Genomic DNA, 19,063 nt, shown 5'->3' with positions numbered 1-19,063 from the left:
AACTAAAAATTACAAAGCCCCCTCAAAACTTAACTGAAATTCTTACAACTAGTCACTTCCACATTTAATGAAGAGTTATGGGATGCAAATGAAAATAAAGTATCTTTTACCTCACAGACGACGGGTCGAGTACGGACGCCCAAAATATTAACTGCCACTGTTGATCAGGCCGGGCTGAATTCTATTAGCTAATGAAGCTGATGATTGTAGATATTTTGGATATTCTATTTCCCCTGATCCTAGCAAAGTAGGATCTGGTTCAGACTTCAGGAAGAATAATTACGATTTACTCCTCAATTTGGTTGGAATCTGACGTCTCCTTCTTGTTGATATGCTTGTGACAAAAATAATTTGACCCTTCTTTTTTTCTTCCATGGTGGTCGAATTTGTACCAAGCTCAGAAAAAGTGCATATCAAGTGTTACCTTTAACAAAGTTTGGCCAGAATCTGAAAACATTTTTTGCGAGATACTAATAGCAGGTTGGTCGGATCGAATCCGATATACGGAACTCTACAACCAAAAACTACAACACTTTACAAGATTTGCTTGATGCAATAAAGATCAAAATTACTGCCTGGGCTTAGCAAACACAAAGACGGAAAAGGGAATAATGTCTTGTTTTTATTCCCGTTTCAACCTAAAATCAATTACCCAACCAATGGGTTATGTTGACACCCCTTCCTTTCTCAGTCCTTTTCTCCTCACCCGTGACTCTCGGACAAACACACGCCTCTCGACCAACACTGAATTCATTCAATTGAATTTGGTGGACTTGCCCGCTGGCAAGACAAATCTTCCGGTCGTAGGCTTAGTCTCAGCAGATTGCAGTGTAATTTACTGCTCTACCGTTTACAACACCCCAGTCGATACCCAAGTCGTCTAAAAGTGATTTTGGCATTCGACCTTAAGGAATATTTTATTTATTCGACGGTGAAACTGCCCTATCGCCGTCTCCCGAGGGCAAGCAACCGCCGAACCTAGGTTCCGAAGCACTAGCACTCATTGCTAAAAGCTAATGGACCAGGTTACGTTTAGCCAACAGTGAGTCCAAACACACGGTACCGTTGTGAACTCCAGCACAAATTCTACCTTCAGAAGCTTTCAGGTATAATCACAGGGACCTAGCCTCGCACCATTGGCCGTTCGACTAAGTGCAAAACCAAATGTCCGAACCTGCGGTTCCTCTCGTACTTCTCAGGAATGCTATAGCAACGGCACTGAACGTCTGTAAGGTAAAACTAACCTGTCTCACGACGGTCTAAACCCAGCTCATGTTCCCTGTAGGTGGTTGAACAATCTTACACTTGGTGAATGCTGCTTCGCAATGATAGGAAAAGGCGACATCGAAGGATCAAAAAGCGACATCACTATGAACGCTTGGCCGCCAAAAGCCAGTTATCCCTGTGGTAACTTTTCGGACACCTCTTGCTTAAAACTCTTCAAGCCAAAAGGATCGATAGGCCGTGCTTTCGCAGTCTGTACTCGTACTGAAAGTCAGGATCAAGCCAGCATTTGCCCTTTTGCTCTACGGGAGGTTTCTGTCCTCCCTGAGCTGGCCTTAGGACACCTACGTTATCATTTGACAGATGTACCGCCCCAGTCAAACTCCCCATCCGGCACTGTTCTCTGCACGGATCGAGAGCGCCACCCGCTGGTGGACTCCCTTGACACCACTAACAAGTTCCCAAAGGGCCTTGCCTCTGCTTCACTGAGTAAGTGAAATGACCATGAAAGTAGTGGTATTTCTCTGGCCTTCAAAAGAAGCCACTAAAATACCATCTCTTACACCACACCAAGCTTTAGTGAGACCCAGGACATCCTTCTAGTGAAATTCCTGATGATATGAACCTGGGGAGATCCTTATTTCCTCTCCCCCTCCCCTCAGAGGTTTATTTGTATAGTGAAATAGATTGGGATAGCTAGGAGACTATTTTTCTGTTCATCAAGGTTGGTTGAGGTCCGACAACCTCATCTGATAGTTTAAAAATGTTTAATTTCAATGTTGCAGTTTAAAATGTTTCAGTATTGTGTTAGGGCCAAGCTTTAAATGTCTATATAATTCAGAGTTTCGGGATTTGAATAAAATTGAAATTTGGGATCTCTAGTGAGTTTTTTTCTAGAATGATTTCCAGGAAATCTGGAAAAGATGCAGAATAACCAGTTGTTCGGTTCGAATCCAGCATAATGCAATTGGTTATCTCCAGAGTGCCGTTTATCTTATGTGACGTAAAGTAGTGTCTACTTTCGTCCTTCTGGTTTATATGAGTTTGTTTTCTGGAGACTTCAGGGATAAAGTAAATTTCACAATCAAATATGGCTTAAAAGACATTATCATGTTTTTTACATTTATAAAGATCTGGTTATCTCCATGATTACATCACCCAACCGGCCTTCTAAAATTTAAGGTAGAAGGAATTCCCTTTTTTTATGCTCCATACTCTATGTTAATTCTACATTCTATGGGGAAAGGTTGGCTTGTTGCCTCCTGCGACTAGGACGGTAGAGGAAAATAAAAAATAGTTTCGAGCTTATTTTCCTCGGGGCCTTGATGAACGTCATAATGACATCGAGGCTGGTCTCCTCCTCAAGATTGTAACAATAACGAAGAAATTATTGAAAGAAACTGTAACAAAAAACCAAAATGGGAGACGTAACAAGATGTCAAAAATGCCTAGTTTGGTAGTTTCCTTGTAGATATATATGATTTTAAGATAAGCTGAGTGTTAACTCGTAAGAATTTATGCCCACATCTATCTCCTTTCCAAGTTCTTATGTCTTTAAATATTATTTCTACCTATTTTTCGTTTTCAAACCAGCCCAGATGTCCCCTCTCTACCCTTTTAATTTCTTGCAAAAGCCGAAGGAAATTTTACCAGGTTTACGCTATATAAACGAACGTTAATCGTGATGACAGTCTTTAAGGTCTTCTGAACAAGTCATAGAGACCCTCTCTATTTCCTTAGTTTTCAATGCATCAATTTAAAACTGGTGCTGTTTTTTCATGTTACTAATGCTACTGGTGTGTCCACAATAATTGACGTCCCACGCTAAATACATATTTTTTCAATATGAGTTTTTTTTATTAGAATCTTGTAATTACTAATTAATTTTTAAGCATATGCCTTGTTCAAAAATTCTTGCTCTGCCAATTCTTGATATTTTTTTTCTTGCTTCTTTAAAATTCTGTTCCTTTGCCTTTATTGAGTCTTTAATTTGGCTTTTTGCTTTATTCCGTCTTTTTTTCTGCTTATAGGCTGACTGCACAAATTGTTTCCCCGCTTTCTTTGTTTCAATGGAGACGTAAGTTAATTATGCTTTCTGTTTAGTTCCTTGTTATAGAGTTTTTTTTTTTTTTTTTTTTTTTTTTTTTTTTTTTTTTTTTTTAGTCTATAGCTTTAGTTAAGTCCCTCTTTAATGTACTATAAAATAGTACAGAAACAGTTTTAATGATCTCATAGTACTGTACAACAGGATTGCCACCCAGTGAAGCAAGAAACTACTAGACTTTAGTGGGTTTTTTTGGTCGAGTTAGTGATTTTCTTCAATAATATAGTGATATGTGTGCTGATTTGGTGATTTTTTTGTTTAAGCGTAATCTTCGTATAAAATCTAAAATCAGAAATAGTGATAAATCACTAGGGGTGACAGCCCTGCTGTATAGACTTGGACTGCCTTTTGTATGTAAGTGATGCTCGGATAAACCTAATTTTAATGCAGCCGTCTATTCTATCGATTTCATCTTTGGTTTCGTTTGTAATCTTAAATAATCCTGAGAGGTACGATATTAGTATAAAATTTGTTGTTAAAACTGTCTATATTTCAAGACTTTTTACGTTTAAATGTTTAAATTCGGGATTGGGGTAGATTTAGACCTATTGAATCTTTTCCTGTCAGATCCTTTTTTCCTATTTAGTATTCTATAAATTAATACATAAATAAAATTTAGTTTTAAACTTAGCTACAAACGGTCGTATAACAAGATACGTTTGTGGGTTACGAATTTATGTAAGAAACGCGTACGTAATGTCTTAAGTTTCTTAAGCAATATAAGAAACGCATGTCAATAAAGTTGATAGACTCCGGACAAACAACGCTTTGATGGCAGTTCATTCTATCCTATTGAGGTCTTTAAATTTATTTGTAATTTTTAGTAATATGTAATAGATATATCCGAGAAAAAAAAATTAAGAAATAGGTGAATTCTGTGAAAAGTAAGAAAATGAGGAAAATCGTAAAGGCTTGACATTTTTGGGGGAAAGGTGGGCTTGTTGCCTCTCTCCCATTACCGGAACTGCAGAGTAAAAAGAAAAATAGTTTCGAGCTCAATTTTCTCGGGGCCTTGATAAACCCCATAATGATGTCGAAGCTGGTTTGGTGCTGTCTTCGTCAAAATCGTAGCGACAACGAGGAAGTAGTTGAAAGAAACTGTACCAAAAACTAAATGGGAAACGTAGCAAGATTTCAAAATGCCTAGTGTAACTGTTTTCTTGTAGAAAAATGTGATTTTAGGATAAGTTGAGTGTCTTAACTCGAAAGAATTTATTACATTGGAGCTATTGGTGTCCAAAGACAATTCATATTAAACTGAATGAAATGATATGTTTTCATATATTTTGCCTCCCATGTCTCATCATTTAGAACAAATGGTCGTAGAAAGTAGGGGAGGACTTATTAGACTGCAAATTCTCAGTTCTAGTGCTCATGTTAAGGGTCAAATCTATTGAAGGGCAACCAACCGCCGTTACACCGCTCTTTTTTATCGCATAAACGTCGGATTAAAATTTCAGGATAGCCATTTTTAATCAGAACGGTCGAATCGATAAAAAAATATGCTTGTTTTATAAAATAATGTCAAAAAATTCTATATAATGAAAAATGTACAAAATGGTCGTGGAAAATAGAGGCTTCATGGATGCATTTCGTTGGAAACATGGATACCAATTTTTTTTAGTAACTGCAGGGCCCAGGAACCTGAACCAATTCTTCCCCCTTTAATTTCTGAATTATGAGCCCATTTTATCCGTTTCGACGCCGTAGGATATTGTGATTGGAAAATCAATATTTAAGTTTTGGGTGAAAGTCCCTTTATCCTGAAATTTACGTATGTGACTTTGGACATACCTCTACTTGGGACCAGGATTCTACAGAGGTCTTGGGCTATTTGATTGCAAAACCCTTTGGCATGACCTTCTCCCCAATCTCTCTAGCTTTACAGTTATCGGCTTTTTGTTCTTCTTTCGACCCTTGATCTTTCGGGGATCATTTAGGGGGTATAATCGATGGGTTAAGCCTTTAACCATGAGCGATTCCTCTTTCGCCTATACTTCATAAATAAGATGGATATTAGGTGGTGGGAATATTATGCCACCTTGGAACCAGAATTGTCAAAAATTCCCTTTATGTAATTGCAGGACCTTATCCCCTCCTCCTCTACAACTTTGTAAGTATTATGTATGGTGCATCTCTTTCCAATCATGATCGTTCAGGGGTCATTTAGAGACCGTGATTGGAGGGTGGAAAGGAGGTTTCTGGGGCTCAAGCGCCGTCATAGTCCCCTTGGCAATCAGAGGTTTTGAAGCCTGTAACTACAAGTGTGAGGTTACAATTGCAATATGGATGTCATGAAACAAAAACAGCTTATCACAAGATGGCTTCCTATTTCCGGCGCAGTTGGTATCGAACAATTTTCTGACATCACTGAAAGTGGATTTAAAGTAAATTTTGAAATGCAGACACGACAAATTACTGTGTGTTAATTGAAAAACGAACATAAATTGGTTTTAAAAACCGCAATTTTTCCACGAAAAGTAAAGAGCTAATTGAAAACTTAAAAAGAGCATATATTAGCTTATGTAAAATGTCAAACTAAAAATATACATAAATTGGTGTGACTGAACAAATGAAACCTAAAGTGAACATAAATTACAACGAACAATGAAGCCAAATTTAAGCACACAGAAACTATCACAAATAATCGGGATATTGCCGTGCCTCTTAAACTCTTCAAAAGGCTAGATTGCGATTAGTGTCTTATTAAAAAATTAAAAATTTTGAACAACTTTATCTTTTAGTATTAAAAATAAAACTATTTAAATGCTTTTCAAATTAATCAAACTTTAGGAGAAAAATTCTCGATGCAAATTATCTTGTTGCAGTTAATCTAATATTTGAATTTAAAATGGCAGTTACTTGTAGTCGAAGATTGGACAAATTGCTCACGGCCTTGTCCTCTGTGGATAGTGTATAGGATTTAACCTGCCTTTTCTTGGTGCTGACCGATTGGGTTAGGCTATACCCTTTATTAATGCAAACGTTTGTTGAATTATCAAAAGAAAAACAGTTTTTTTTACAATTTTGGTTTCTCATCTTACTGTACTACAAAAAAAATACTATTTTTTCATAAGATTATTTTTTTGTTTTCCATTTTTTCTCTTGCTGTTAATTATTTTTTCATGTTAAATACTTTTAGTTTTAATATGTCTTATTTGTTTATAAATAGCTTTATTTGATATAGCTTTATTGATATAGCTTTAATTGAAATAGCTTTATTTTATTTGATTATAGATAGGTTAATAAATAGCAATTTATTTGCCATCCTACTTTCTTTTTCGTTCGAAATATTTCCAATTACTTGTTGCAGCTAGTGTTAGGCAAACTTTTCTTTTCTATTGAAATGTGCTTTCTTTTAGAATATGTTTTAGTCTCCTCAACTCTTCGATTCTGCTTATTACCGACCCTTCAAAAGACTCTGCAAAAAGATATGAGCTCCCAACTATCAAAGCAGATAGCAACACAAACCTCTGAACTTATAGTTCATATGTATGCCGAAAAGAAAGGTAATATTTATATGAATTCTATTGGTGCAAAGTATTGGTGCAGAATAAAAGTTCGAATATAATATATTTCTACTCCTGGCTTAAAATTTCCATGTCTGTCGTGTTAACGCAGCCTAAAAACATGTGTCTTCTAAGAGAACATATACCAGAAGAATCAATTTTAAGTAAAAAAAAAATTATTTATTTAAAAAATAAGATCCAAATAACTATATTGTTATGCATGAAATTATCAAATTCACATACTAAAATTTTACTTGAGAGAGGAAACAAACTTTCAAATAATCCTATGAATTACCTAAGGGTCTCAAATGACATCTAAGGGTCGTAACTGACAGGTTTAAAAGCCACAGGTTCTCCAAGAAGCCAAAGGCTATTAAGGTCATACTTTCAGAGAATCTTGAACAAAATAAAGATACACTATGTGCATACTACTACTATTATTATTGGTACTACTGCATATCCTCCTACTACTGCTTTCACTACTACAGCTAATGCTACAGCTACTGTTACTAAGAATAATATTATTACTGCTACTAGTACTGTTGCCACTACTACTTCTGCTATGACTGCGACAACGACTATTTGTTATTGTGACTACAACTACTTGCGAATGCGATTACTTACGACTACTAAATTGCTATTGAAATTTTACATGGGCCGTAACTGATAGGTTCAAGCTTGTTCAGAAACTAAATTGAAACATAGTGAGCACTGTTAAGCGAACCAAAGAAATACAGTTACATTGAGTGTAAACGTGCACACTTCTTTGAGTTTTATCTAATCCTCCAGATACGTATTTAGTTGATAAACCTGTGCTGTGGAATGCAAAATTTGTAGATAGCGTGGAAATCAAAAAGATGTCATTTACAACCTTAAGACATAACATTGACGAAATCACAGCATGGTTAGACTTACGCCTCATGAATCCTTTTTGGGTTGATTTTGCTCTCATTTAAGAAACAAAATTGTAAAGTTTTTTTTTCAAATTTGGTTTTTCTTTCTGCATTTCCATCTTCAAATTGTCAATTAATGAGGCTTAGTGTGCCTCAGTATGGGTTTTTCATTTCCGGAGATAAATGATTATTATAGCTCCATGGCTCTCCCAAAAACTAGTCGACTTTGCTTTCCCAACCAAAAAAAAAACTTTTGCTTTTTTTTCGATTCCTGTTTAGGTCTACTGTTGCTGTTTTTTGTGGGGGGGGGGGGGTATATAGTATATATTTATTCACTACAGTAGATGGAGCTAATATGAGCATGTCATGACTAAAAAAAAGAAAGACACAAAATAAAGATTAAAAACAGAAAGTAACTAAATAGTAACACAAAAATATTATAACAGCATGTGCTGCATCAAGGTTAATAAATTAAAATGAGTCATAAATAAAATTGATAAAGAATTAACATGTGGTAAGAGTCAATTTTCACGGTTAATAATTCTGGGAAGGATTAATCGGCACCAAAATTCTGATTTACTGTGCCTAAACTGCGTAAACAGAGTGTTAGAAATTCCCATTGGAACACGTTTTTGACCCATCGTGAGGAAAAGCGGAAAGGTCGCGGCAAGACCTCTGTGCGCTCAATCGATTGGGTCAGTCTATATTCCTATATCTCTTGCTTCTTAAGAAAATTAGTAAGCCCTGTATATATATCTTTTTTAATCATGTTGAGCCTCCTTTTTAACTTGAATTAAGATTTGGAAAATAGAACTTTTCCGAACAAAGTCGAGTAAAAGTCTGGAAGAACAGGCTCCCACTAACACTGAAAGTTGAATTGATCCGTGAATATAATAGACCGACAAAAATCAAGAATTTTTACTCAGTACGTTCTAGACAGAAAATCAGGGCAATGAGAAAGCATGTTCGAGTTTATACCTTTATCTCCTCTCCCATCCTTTTTTGTTAAGTGAATGAAGTTCTCAGTAAAGCAAACAGCCCAAATAAGGGTTAAAAATATGTTTTCATGACCCTAGCTCCATCTTCTTTCCATCGGTAAGGCTTCAAAAATTCTATAAAAATAAGTCAGAGCTAAAACAAAACAAAAAAAATCCGATTCGGTCTAGGATCTTTATCAAATCCTGAGAATCGCTTTGCTTTAACCCTTCGGTCTAATAGAAGCAGACTGTAGGCCTGCCTTTCCTGACTTTGGTTTTTTTCTGTTTTTCGCCTTATCATTATTATTATCGTTCCCTTGGACTCCTTGATCTCTGGTCGTAAGACGGGCTAAGCAATGCACATCGAATCGAACGAAAATTTGTTTTGACCTTTACTAATAGGGCAATTATTTTTTATTATTATTTTTTTTTTATAGAAAATTATGACTTGGAACGCTATGAAGCTGAAATATTATTACCGTATTAACGTTTTAGCTAACTAATTTAGAAGTTTTGAATTATGCAAGTTAGGATTTTAGGAACATGTCCAAGGGCTAGGAATCGTTAAGTTAGGTAATATTGACTTTACCTGTTTAAACAGGAAAGGTGAGGCGTTAAAGCAGAAAGGAACAGGAGTTATGATGAATAAGGAAGCTTTTAATTTTTATTTGGGCTGAGAAGGAGTTGTAGACAGAATTCAAGTTTCACATCTAGTTGCGTATATTGCAAGACGTCCTCGGTTGGGTTAGGCCGATGGTTATAAGAAAACGATGAAAGAATACGATAATGTTGATGGGAAGTAGCAAAGGGTAAAGCTGCTAGTAGGCTGAGATGCAACAGTAGTGTGTTCAGCTATGTTGGTTTCAGGCGGCTTAGTGTTGTGGTGTGTTAATCGTAGCATTTTTTACGGCACTTGGTATTTACCAAGTGACATATTGTGATCGCAATTTCTGTCGGTCTATCAGTCCCGCTTTTGTTAGTTTGGGCACTTCCAGATAGGCTAGGACGATGAAAGTTGGCAGGTGTATTAAGGACCAGACGAGATTAAATTATAAATAGTCTCTCCACCGATTCGACCATCTGGGAGGGAGTGAGCGAACAAGATAGTTGAGGAGAATTTTATCTGCCTATAAAACAAATGATTGTTCTTCTTAAGTATGGATTGTGGTCTAGGGGTATGATTCTTGCTGAGGGTGCGGGTCCAATCCCGGGGCACAGTTAATTGTTACATGAAGAAGATCCGAAACTAGAAACGTGATCAATATAGCGATCGCTGAAAGTCGGCTGGCGTATCAGGGACCCGACCAGATTAAATTATAAATAGTCGCTTCCCCGATTCGACCATCTGGGGGGGGGGGAGTGGAAGGACGGTTAATTCGGAAAAATTAGAAAAAATGAGGTATTTTTAACTTACGAACGGATTATCAGATCGTATTGAAATTTGATATTTAGAAGTGTCTCGTGTCTCAGAGCGCTTATTTTAAATCCCTACTGGATCCGGTGACATTGGGGGGAGTTATTAGGGGAAATCAGAAATCTTGGAAAACGCTTAGAGTGAAGAGATCGTAATGAAACTTGGTGGGAAGAAGCTCTTGGCTCTTGGCTCTTCCGACCTCGTCACAAGTGCCATATGAGCTCTTGGCTCTTGTTTTTTCTTGTTTTCTTACTTTTGTATCTTTGTTTACTTGGGTTTTATATTTTACATGTTCAAAGAAAGAATATTTTATATTTCATGCTCTCTATTAAATATACGCGTGAAATAATACGTTTATAAAATAATATGTGAGAGAACGCATGTTTCCCTTTCTTCATTTTTATGCTAACCTAGCTTTCGGTCTAAGCTCTGTGGAGTTTTCGTAATTAAAAATTATGTGGAAAAATAATTTTTATCAAGGTCTTTTTGTTTATTAGACACTGAAAAGCAAGGTCAACTTTCGAGCCATTTGCCCTTTCTGCTAAGAGACTTTTTAATAGTCATGGTAGGAGCATCTGCATCTGGACAAGAAGCGGGAATGAGCATTGGTATTTCCTGTTTTCGGTAAGCTTCCTAGTAATTCTTTATTTCAAAAAAAAAAAAAAAAAAAAAAAAAAAAATGAAAGAAACATCCAGAAATCCTCCGTTTCAAAGATAGAGAAAGTGATTTTGCGGTTCTCTTTCGATTAAAACTTTTTAATATAATTTCAAAGAAAATTCGTTATCTTACAAAGTTGAATCAGTGAAACAAGGACGTTAAGAAAACGTTGCAGTGGTCTTGAGAAAAATCAAATTACTTGGTATTTTCATATTTCTGATATCAGTATGAAATTTCCTCGCCCATCCTTTATTTTTATCATGGATATTTTCGTTCCTAATGATTAAAATATATTGGTTGCTTTTAAGGAAATGTTATAGACAAGTTAGGAACTTCAAATCTTCAAATTGTTGGATTGAAATTCAAAATATTTTGCTGACAAGATCTCTTCAAAATTCCAAAATTTCATTTGTAGGACGGAAAATCAAGGCTAGTTGGTAGAATAAAACCAAAAAACTCTTAACGGCAAGAAATCTATTTTAAACGATCGAAAGAATCTTCGACGGCATAACCGAAGTCGTAATGTCAAACTTTTTGTGGTAACGAACTGTCACTAATGATCTATCGGCCCTATAATTTTGCTAACAATTAGTTCAATGTTACTCATCAAAAGCTACGAGCCTGAGAAAACTTGTCAGCTTTTTGAAAAACGGGCGAAATACCCCCAGAAGTCAATCGATCTGAATGAAAATCACACCATCAGATTTTGCATATATGAGAACCGTACAGAGGTTCCAAGCTCCAATCTTCAGAGATGTGGATTATTTCCCAGAAAAAGATCACGGATACGTGTTTATTTGTTTTTCTTTTGCCTCTTTTCTTTCCCAAGGGTGATCGTATTAAGTCAATGGTCCTAAAAGATCTGGAGAGAACTCATTCGAAGAAATTAAAAGGTTCTAGTTCAAAGACAACTGATCAAAATTTTGAGATAGTCATTTGGCCCAGCATAGTTGAAAGGTCCAATATCAAAGCCTCTGGGGATGACATGATCCCTCGAAGCCCCTGGAAAAAATAATGTAAGCTAATGTAAGCTGTAAACGTTCTAGTAGGTACCAAGACAAAAAAGGTGGTTAAAAGAGATGGTCGTATATATATGTGGTTGCCCAGACAAAAATTTTATTGATTGCAACCAGGATTTAGTCTAACAAAAAAAAAGGAAAAAAGGGTTACCTAATTTTTGGTTTTAAAGATTATATTTAGATTAGGTCAATTTCATTCCTTGAATCGCTCTTCCAGTTTCTTGTTAATAATATGATAATTTGATCAAAATGTCTCTTTAAAGTTTTCCCCCCCCCAAATTTTTCTGGAATTATGCAATTGGAACCCAATCTACTTGGACATCTTGAAGGCATGTTTTTCTTGAAATTGTTTACTGACAGAAGTACAACTCCCTTTTTATAATATTTCAATATTTGGAACAGTCGCGCAAAATTTTCTGAGCAGAATCTGGAGCATCTCTTAATATGTAATTTGCAAGATAAATTTGAAAATCTTCTTTTACGTAATAATCTCGGTACAGATAAATAATTTTTTAATACATTTGTGATAATTTGAGATTTTGTTTTTGATAGTGCTCGTGAACGTTGGCCAACGAAACTCTTGTCACCAAAAAAAAAAAAAAAAACACACGCACACAAAAGACCAAAAAGAATGTAAACCAAGAGCAAATGAACTGTATGATTGTATTTTATTCGAGGCTTAAGGGATCATTACAGATGATGGACAATTGGACTGTTTATGTAGGTTTGGGGCTTTTCCAAAAAAAGGGCACAGGCCGTGACATAAAGGCAGACGAAGTACAACCATTCATTCGCACACGCCGCCGAGGTAAACCGCATCAATTTTCACCCTATGAACTGATTCAATACAGTCCATCACTGCTCACCACCATAACCGAAATTTATTATATTGACTGTGGTTGCTTAAGGTGTATAATTTATTACTTTAGTATTACGGTGTTGCGGAACAACGCCCAGGATCTGTCACCTAACAAAATTCTTTCTTGATTACAACCATTATTTGGTGTAACCAAAAAATAAATAAAAATCAATTATTCCTTGAATATTACTTTTGTCTTTTCTATGGAATATCTAATTTTGTGGTTTTAAAGATCACCAAAGTATATAGATCTCATGAACAAGCGACATTGCAGAACAGAAATGAAGAATGTTTAAAAGAATTTTTCAATGACTTGATACAACATAGAATTTGATACAACATAGAATTTTAGGGAATTGGAAATGAAATTCTCATGCTCTACCAACCGAGCCAGCCGGTCTTAATTGAAATAAAATCTTCGAAGTCATTGAAATACACTATTTATCTTGAAACCGTTCCTTACCTCCCTGGGTCTTCCTATCTCTTTCATTTATTTTAATTTTCTGTAATTGGGTAAGTGGGATCGACGGATGGTTTTGACAAAAATCTAAATTAAGTTCCTAAAAGAGACAAATGTGTAACCCAATGCTCTTTTTTCTGAGAATCTTAGAAAATTTCAACTAGCTTACTCAATTTGACCATGTGTAATAGTTTTATTTCACTGATAAGAATTTCAAACTGAAATATACAAACTGTACGCCTCAAAATGATCAAAAGATAATTTTGCTTAAAATTTTCTAAAAGAAAATAAAGATTTGGTTCCTGGAATTTCTATTTGGAAGTAATACGAATTTTTCTAAGAATTTAAATGCATAATTAGAATTGAAAACACCAAAAGCCTTGAAAGGGGTTGTTTGACGCTAAGAACGAAGTAGATTGCCTGGCTTTTAGAAATTAATTAATTGAGAAATTATGCATTGTTTTATATTCAAAATGGATAAAAATACAACATTGCATATAACCATTCAAGCCACACGGATAAAGAAAACGGCCAAAAAGGTTTTTGTTTGAAAACTAGAAAAGGTTACGAGCCGCAAGGTGGATACAGGACAAAAAGGTTATTAGAAGACGTAGGTCCCAAACCCCTCCTCGAAATTCTATGAACTGCTTAATTTTTTGCTTACGTTCCTCCTCTGCTCCAATTTACCCAAAGCCTCATTCTTATCCCTATTATGACTAGTTTTCTTTAAATCACCATCATAGCACCACCAAGTAAGATCGGACCTCATTTTTCATGCACCTTATTGTTTAAAATAAAAACTGTCACACGAGTACCTTAAACTATCCATAGACAATTCTTCTAGAAAACATTTAATATATCTACCTAGCCTTTCAAAGCAATCGAGTTCAGGCCACACTTTACCAATGCCATGATGGTAGTTTCTAATATTCCAATCTTAGTTCGCTGACTTATGCTCTTATTTTTCCCAACTTTTTTCAACTACAAGAATCGTCTGTGCCTTGTTTATTCTAATTTTACACATTTTATTGTGTTTGGGATAGGGAGGAGGCAAAGGGACTTCATACTCTGAGTTTAGGTTAAGAAGACGTGGTGTCCAGCAAATGTGTGAATCTGATCTACTTAAAAAATTTCAGCACTATAAGTCCCAGTAGTAGTACTAATGTATTAACAGTGTGTTAAGACAGTATGTTTACCCCAAGCGTAACATTAATACCTCAGGATAGGTTGGAGGGGTGTTTCAAGGGGTAAGGGGACCTCGAGTATTATGTTGAGTGGCCGGAACATTTTTTTTTTTGCCTAAATATTGGTTTGTAAGAGGCAATGCTATAGCGTTGCATATTGTAAAGATACATAAGGCTTCAAATTTTTCTCCGAGAGGCACTTCGTATGGAAGGGGTGGTGGCATAAATTTCGGAACGGGCTCTTTCGATTAGAAATTGAAAGAAATTTTTACGATTGATGGGTGGGCAACTAGCTCCCCAAACCCTCTTTTTCCTAAATACATCCGATCAGAATTTTGAGATAGCCAATTACTTGAAAAAAGTCCAAAGGTCAAATAACTTCGCCTCTGGGGTTGACAAACCCTCCACAGCCCCTGGGCCAAGGACTGTAAGCTATGCAAGTTGATTATTGCTAACATATATGGTTTTTATGCAAGGATTGATCGTATAAAATTTGGAGGAGGTCATTCGATTTGAAATGAAAGTTCTAGTTCCATTTTTAAGAGTCAAAATTGATCGGAGGGAACCCCCGCCCCTCAACGCCCCTTTTTATCAAATGCTTCTGGTCAGAATTTTGAGATAGCCGTTTTGTTCAGATAGTCCGGAGGTCAAATAATTGTAATCTCAAGTTTAACAAAACCTTCCCCTCAGCCCCTGGGGCGAGGGCTGTAAGTTATTAAAGTTGCTAATTGTTAACATGTAAGGTTTTTACAGCAGGGATTGGCATAAAACTTTGGAGGCGATACATTCTATTGGAATTCAGAAGTTCCCTCACCCTTCATAAGAGTCAAAAGGAATCGGAGGGCAACTAGTACCCCTCTTCCTACGTGCTTTTTGGCCCAAATGTGTACGATCAAAATTTTGAGATAGCTATTTTGTTGAAAATAATCCAAAGGGAAAATAACTATGTATCCGGGCTTGATAAACCCACCACAGCCCCTATGGAAGGGCTATAAATTATGCAAGTTTCTTAATGTTAACATATAAGGTTTCTACAGAAGGGGTGGTTTTAAAGACTTTGGAAGGGGCTCAATAAATTGAAAGCTGAAAGTTCTAACTCTTTTTCTTAGAGTCCAAAGAGATCGAAGGACAACCAGCCTCCACGCCCCTTTCTTCCAAATAGATCCGATCGAAACTTTGAGATATTTATTTTGTTCAGAATTGTCCAAAAGTTTATTCTAGGTGTTACAGAGCCTCCCTCCCTTCTCCAAGCCTCTGGGGCAGGGCTGTAAGATGTCCAAGCTGTTCATTGTTAACATACAAGGTTTTTTTAAAGGGGTGGTCGTATAAACTTTGGAGAGGGCTTAATTATTTGGAAATTGGAAGTTTTCCTTCCCTTTTAAATTTTCAAAAGTTGTCGGACGCTCCCGCCCCTCCTGCGCCCATTTTTCAAATTTATCTGGTCAAAATTTTTAGATAGGCATTTTGTTCAAAACAGTCTGAAGGTCAAATAACTATGCTCCCAGGGTTGAATCCCCCCAACCTTTGTAACAAGGGCTTTAAATTCTGCAAGTTGCTTATTGTTAACATATAAGGTTTTTAATCGTGTCAACTGTGTAAGAGGCTCATTCGATTGGAAACCAACAGTTTTGTTACCCTAATTGAGAGTCAAAAGTGATCAAAGGGGAATCATTCCCCTGCGCTTTTTTTCCCCTAATGCATCAAATCAGAAATTTAAGATAGTTATTTTGTCCAATATAGTCCAAAAGTCAAACAACTATGTCTCCAGGGTCAACACACCTCCTTCAACCTCCAGGGTAGTGGCTATAAATTAGGCATTTTGTCCATTGTTAACATATAAGGTTTTTTGTTAGAAAAGAGGGCTTGTTTTATCGTGGGTCTCCAAAAAGGCTAAGGTTATTAAAGTAAATGTTTAAGGAAATGTTGAGAGGGTTGCCAAACACAATCAAAACACACTATGTGTTTGCTGGTTGTGAAAAGGGTATATCATTAGTATCCAAGGAACCAGTGAGGGTATTAAGTTCAAAATTTCATGGAAAATTTTCAAGGTAAAATTTCAGGGAGATGCTGAAGAGGGATTTGAGGGGACCCAGCTCCCTTGCTATTTTTGTATGCTCTCCTTCCTCATCACTGATCAAAATTTTTAAAAAACGATTTTTTAAAATAGTCAAAAGGTCTTGTAACTGCGCCTCCGGGGGGAGGGGCAATGCCCCTTCAGCCCCCAAGGTAAGGAATCTAAATTATACAATTTGCCCTTTTTTATATGCTAGATTTACCATCAGGAAAAGGTGGATTTTTTATCCTAGGTGTGCTCGAAAAGACTAAGGATATAAAAGTAAAACTTTGAGGAAAGTTGAGGGACATCTTAAACTAAATATAAAGATACCAAGTATATCATGTTTATCAAAAAGGTGTATCTGCAATACAAGAACAGCTGAGGGTACTGAGTTTAAACTTTCAGGGCATGTTGAGGAGGATGGTAAAAAGTGGTTGGAGGGTAACCAGTCCCCCTCTTACTCCCTTTTTAGCTGCCGTTCCTCCAAAGATATCAGATCAAAATTTCGGAATAGCCAGTGTGTTTAAAATAGTCGAAAAGTCAAATAAGACTACCTTCAGGGATGACTTAACCCCCACAGCCTCTGAGGCAAGTGCTGCAAGTTGTATAAGCTCTGTTGTACATATATAAGGTTGGCTATCATGGTTGCAGTGAGAGCTGCAACCTAACAAAGAGCGAACCACAGCCCATTGTAACCAAAAGTTAAAAAACGCGTTTTGAAAAACCCGAAAACAAATTGCCATCTGACACTGACTCAGAATTGGACCTATTATTTTGCTTCGTCTTAAAAGTAAAACTTTATTACGAAGAGGAATTAATGGTGATTTCGAAAAAAAAGTCTGGAAACCCTCGAAAAGGGTGTCAGATCAAAGTGAAATGTTTACCATTGGAATCAACATGGTCAAAAACCTTAGACAGGGAAATTACAGTCCCCCTCCTTTTGGCATATACTCTGGCCTCCTTTGGCCAGTTTTGGCGTACACGATTTTTAGAAGTGGGCAACGTCAACGGTTAGGAAAGAATAGCTATTTTTCTAAAGAAGATTTTTAAGGTTTCAAAACCTAAGCTAAATTTTGGTATGCCTAACTTATTTCACCAAACCTCTTCCCCTCCCCACTGATAAACGTCACAAAACATTAGACACACAGGTGAGGAATAGCAATAAATAAAACTAAGTAGGGAAGTAACCTGACAACCAGAAAAATATCACACAAAAAATGCTAATAGGTTCTTAGTGCTATGATTTCTCTATTATTAATCTGTTATAATATATATATAGATATATATTATATTATTATATAGGATTATTCTGTCTATTAAATAGTAAAAAAGGAAAAAATATGAATATGTAAACATAATAATTAGAAGTCCTTCTTTGAAGATACAACTTCGAGTGGTTTCAGAACCATATGCCTACACTTCTCCAACTCCTAAGCGGCAAGGGGTTGGATTCAAGGTGCTTTTTTTGTCTTTCATCAGCTTCACGGTAATATTCTTAGGCTAGGAACTCAATTTAACTAATAATTCAACATTCTTGTTTTTTATGCTTGGTTTCTGTGTTTTCAGTAAAGCGCTAGTTTTCTTTGATCCTATAAACGTAGGGAAATATCATTATTTGGTTTATTTGTACTATCTTTGTTGATATATGTTAGATAGACTGTGAAGCAATAGTGATTATCGTTTTTGATTTCAACTTCACTCTTTACTTCCCTCAAAAAACTTAGTTTTAAATCAATTGGGAAAAGGGGGCATATTTGATCCCAAGTCTCCAAAAAGGCTAAGAATATTAAGGTAAAACTTTGAAAAAATGTTGGGGGGATGTCAAACAAAATCAAAGCACACTATATGCATGATTTGTCTTTAAAAGAACACAACAGCAATATCTAAGGAACGGTTAAGGGTATTAAGTTGAAACTTTAAAGGGATTTTGAAAGGGGGCGGAAGGTGTATATTATTTCTGTTCGTTTTGAGTTTCATATACTCTTTAATAGTAATTTGTGGTCGTTTTGAGTTTGAATCTATTAAAGAATTTTTTTTCTGCTGGTCTTCAGTTTAATATGGATCTTTACTTGTCTTTTATACACTTACTTTTTGGAATGTTTTTTTTTTAATTAATTTGAAAAGAAGACTGACAATTTTTCGTTATAGCTTCAAACTTATATCCCTTTTGCACCTAAAAATTATTTATAAAAGCTTGTTTTACCTGAAAATAGGTTCTTAACTTATTTTCCACAGTAGTTAGGATCTGTAATTTTTTTTACTCCCATCACTTGATTTTGAATATTTTTAATCATTCCAGACCATAAGATTAAGGATTCGAGACACTCAAACAAGGTGCCTTCAATTTCGTCTCTCCAATCGGATCGAGACTAATAGTTAGTTATACATTGTAAACAGAGCCCTTTGACCGACAGTATTTTATATCTCTATAATTTCCTTGAGAATGGAGTACTATTGTCCTAAATCAATGCAAACCAAATAATCGGCAAATTTCAAAAATTGCATTCGATCCCAGCCCAAAGGGATTTGAGCTTGCTGAAGTATGCAGCCCGAAAATAAGCAGCCCTTGCAGCCCTTGCTCTAAGCCCGAAAATGCAATACTAATATGCCCGAATCAAAACACATTTAAGACATATGTTACAAATGGCGGGATTATTGAAGCTTGTTTATCATAGTCATGCAAGGATGTTCAGTCGGTATGATTTA

At 36.0% G+C, this 19,063-nt stretch overlaps 1 protein-coding gene across 6 annotated transcripts in view; it reads left to right on the top strand.

The window, feature by feature from the left end:
- The window catches only part of LOC136026702 (brefeldin A-inhibited guanine nucleotide-exchange protein 3-like), a 197,688-nt gene that overhangs the window by 110,839 nt on the left and 67,786 nt on the right, over positions 1-19,063 (top strand). For all 6 annotated transcript variants that reach the window (XM_065703456.1, XM_065703458.1, XM_065703457.1 and 3 more), the window contains exons 25-26: positions 6,691-6,837; positions 10,619-10,745. In XM_065703456.1, coding sequence (XP_065559528.1) covers positions 6,691-6,837; positions 10,619-10,745 — 274 coding nt within the window. The remainder of the gene's footprint in view (positions 1-6,690; positions 6,838-10,618; positions 10,746-19,063) is intronic.

Source organism: Artemia franciscana, chromosome 4, assembly GCF_032884065.1.
Source record: "Artemia franciscana chromosome 4, ASM3288406v1, whole genome shotgun sequence".
In the NCBI taxonomy this organism is placed as follows: domain Eukaryota; kingdom Metazoa; phylum Arthropoda; class Branchiopoda; order Anostraca; family Artemiidae; genus Artemia; species Artemia franciscana.
The sequence above is the reverse complement of the archived record's forward strand: the minus strand, read 5'-3'. Positions and strand labels throughout refer to the sequence as shown.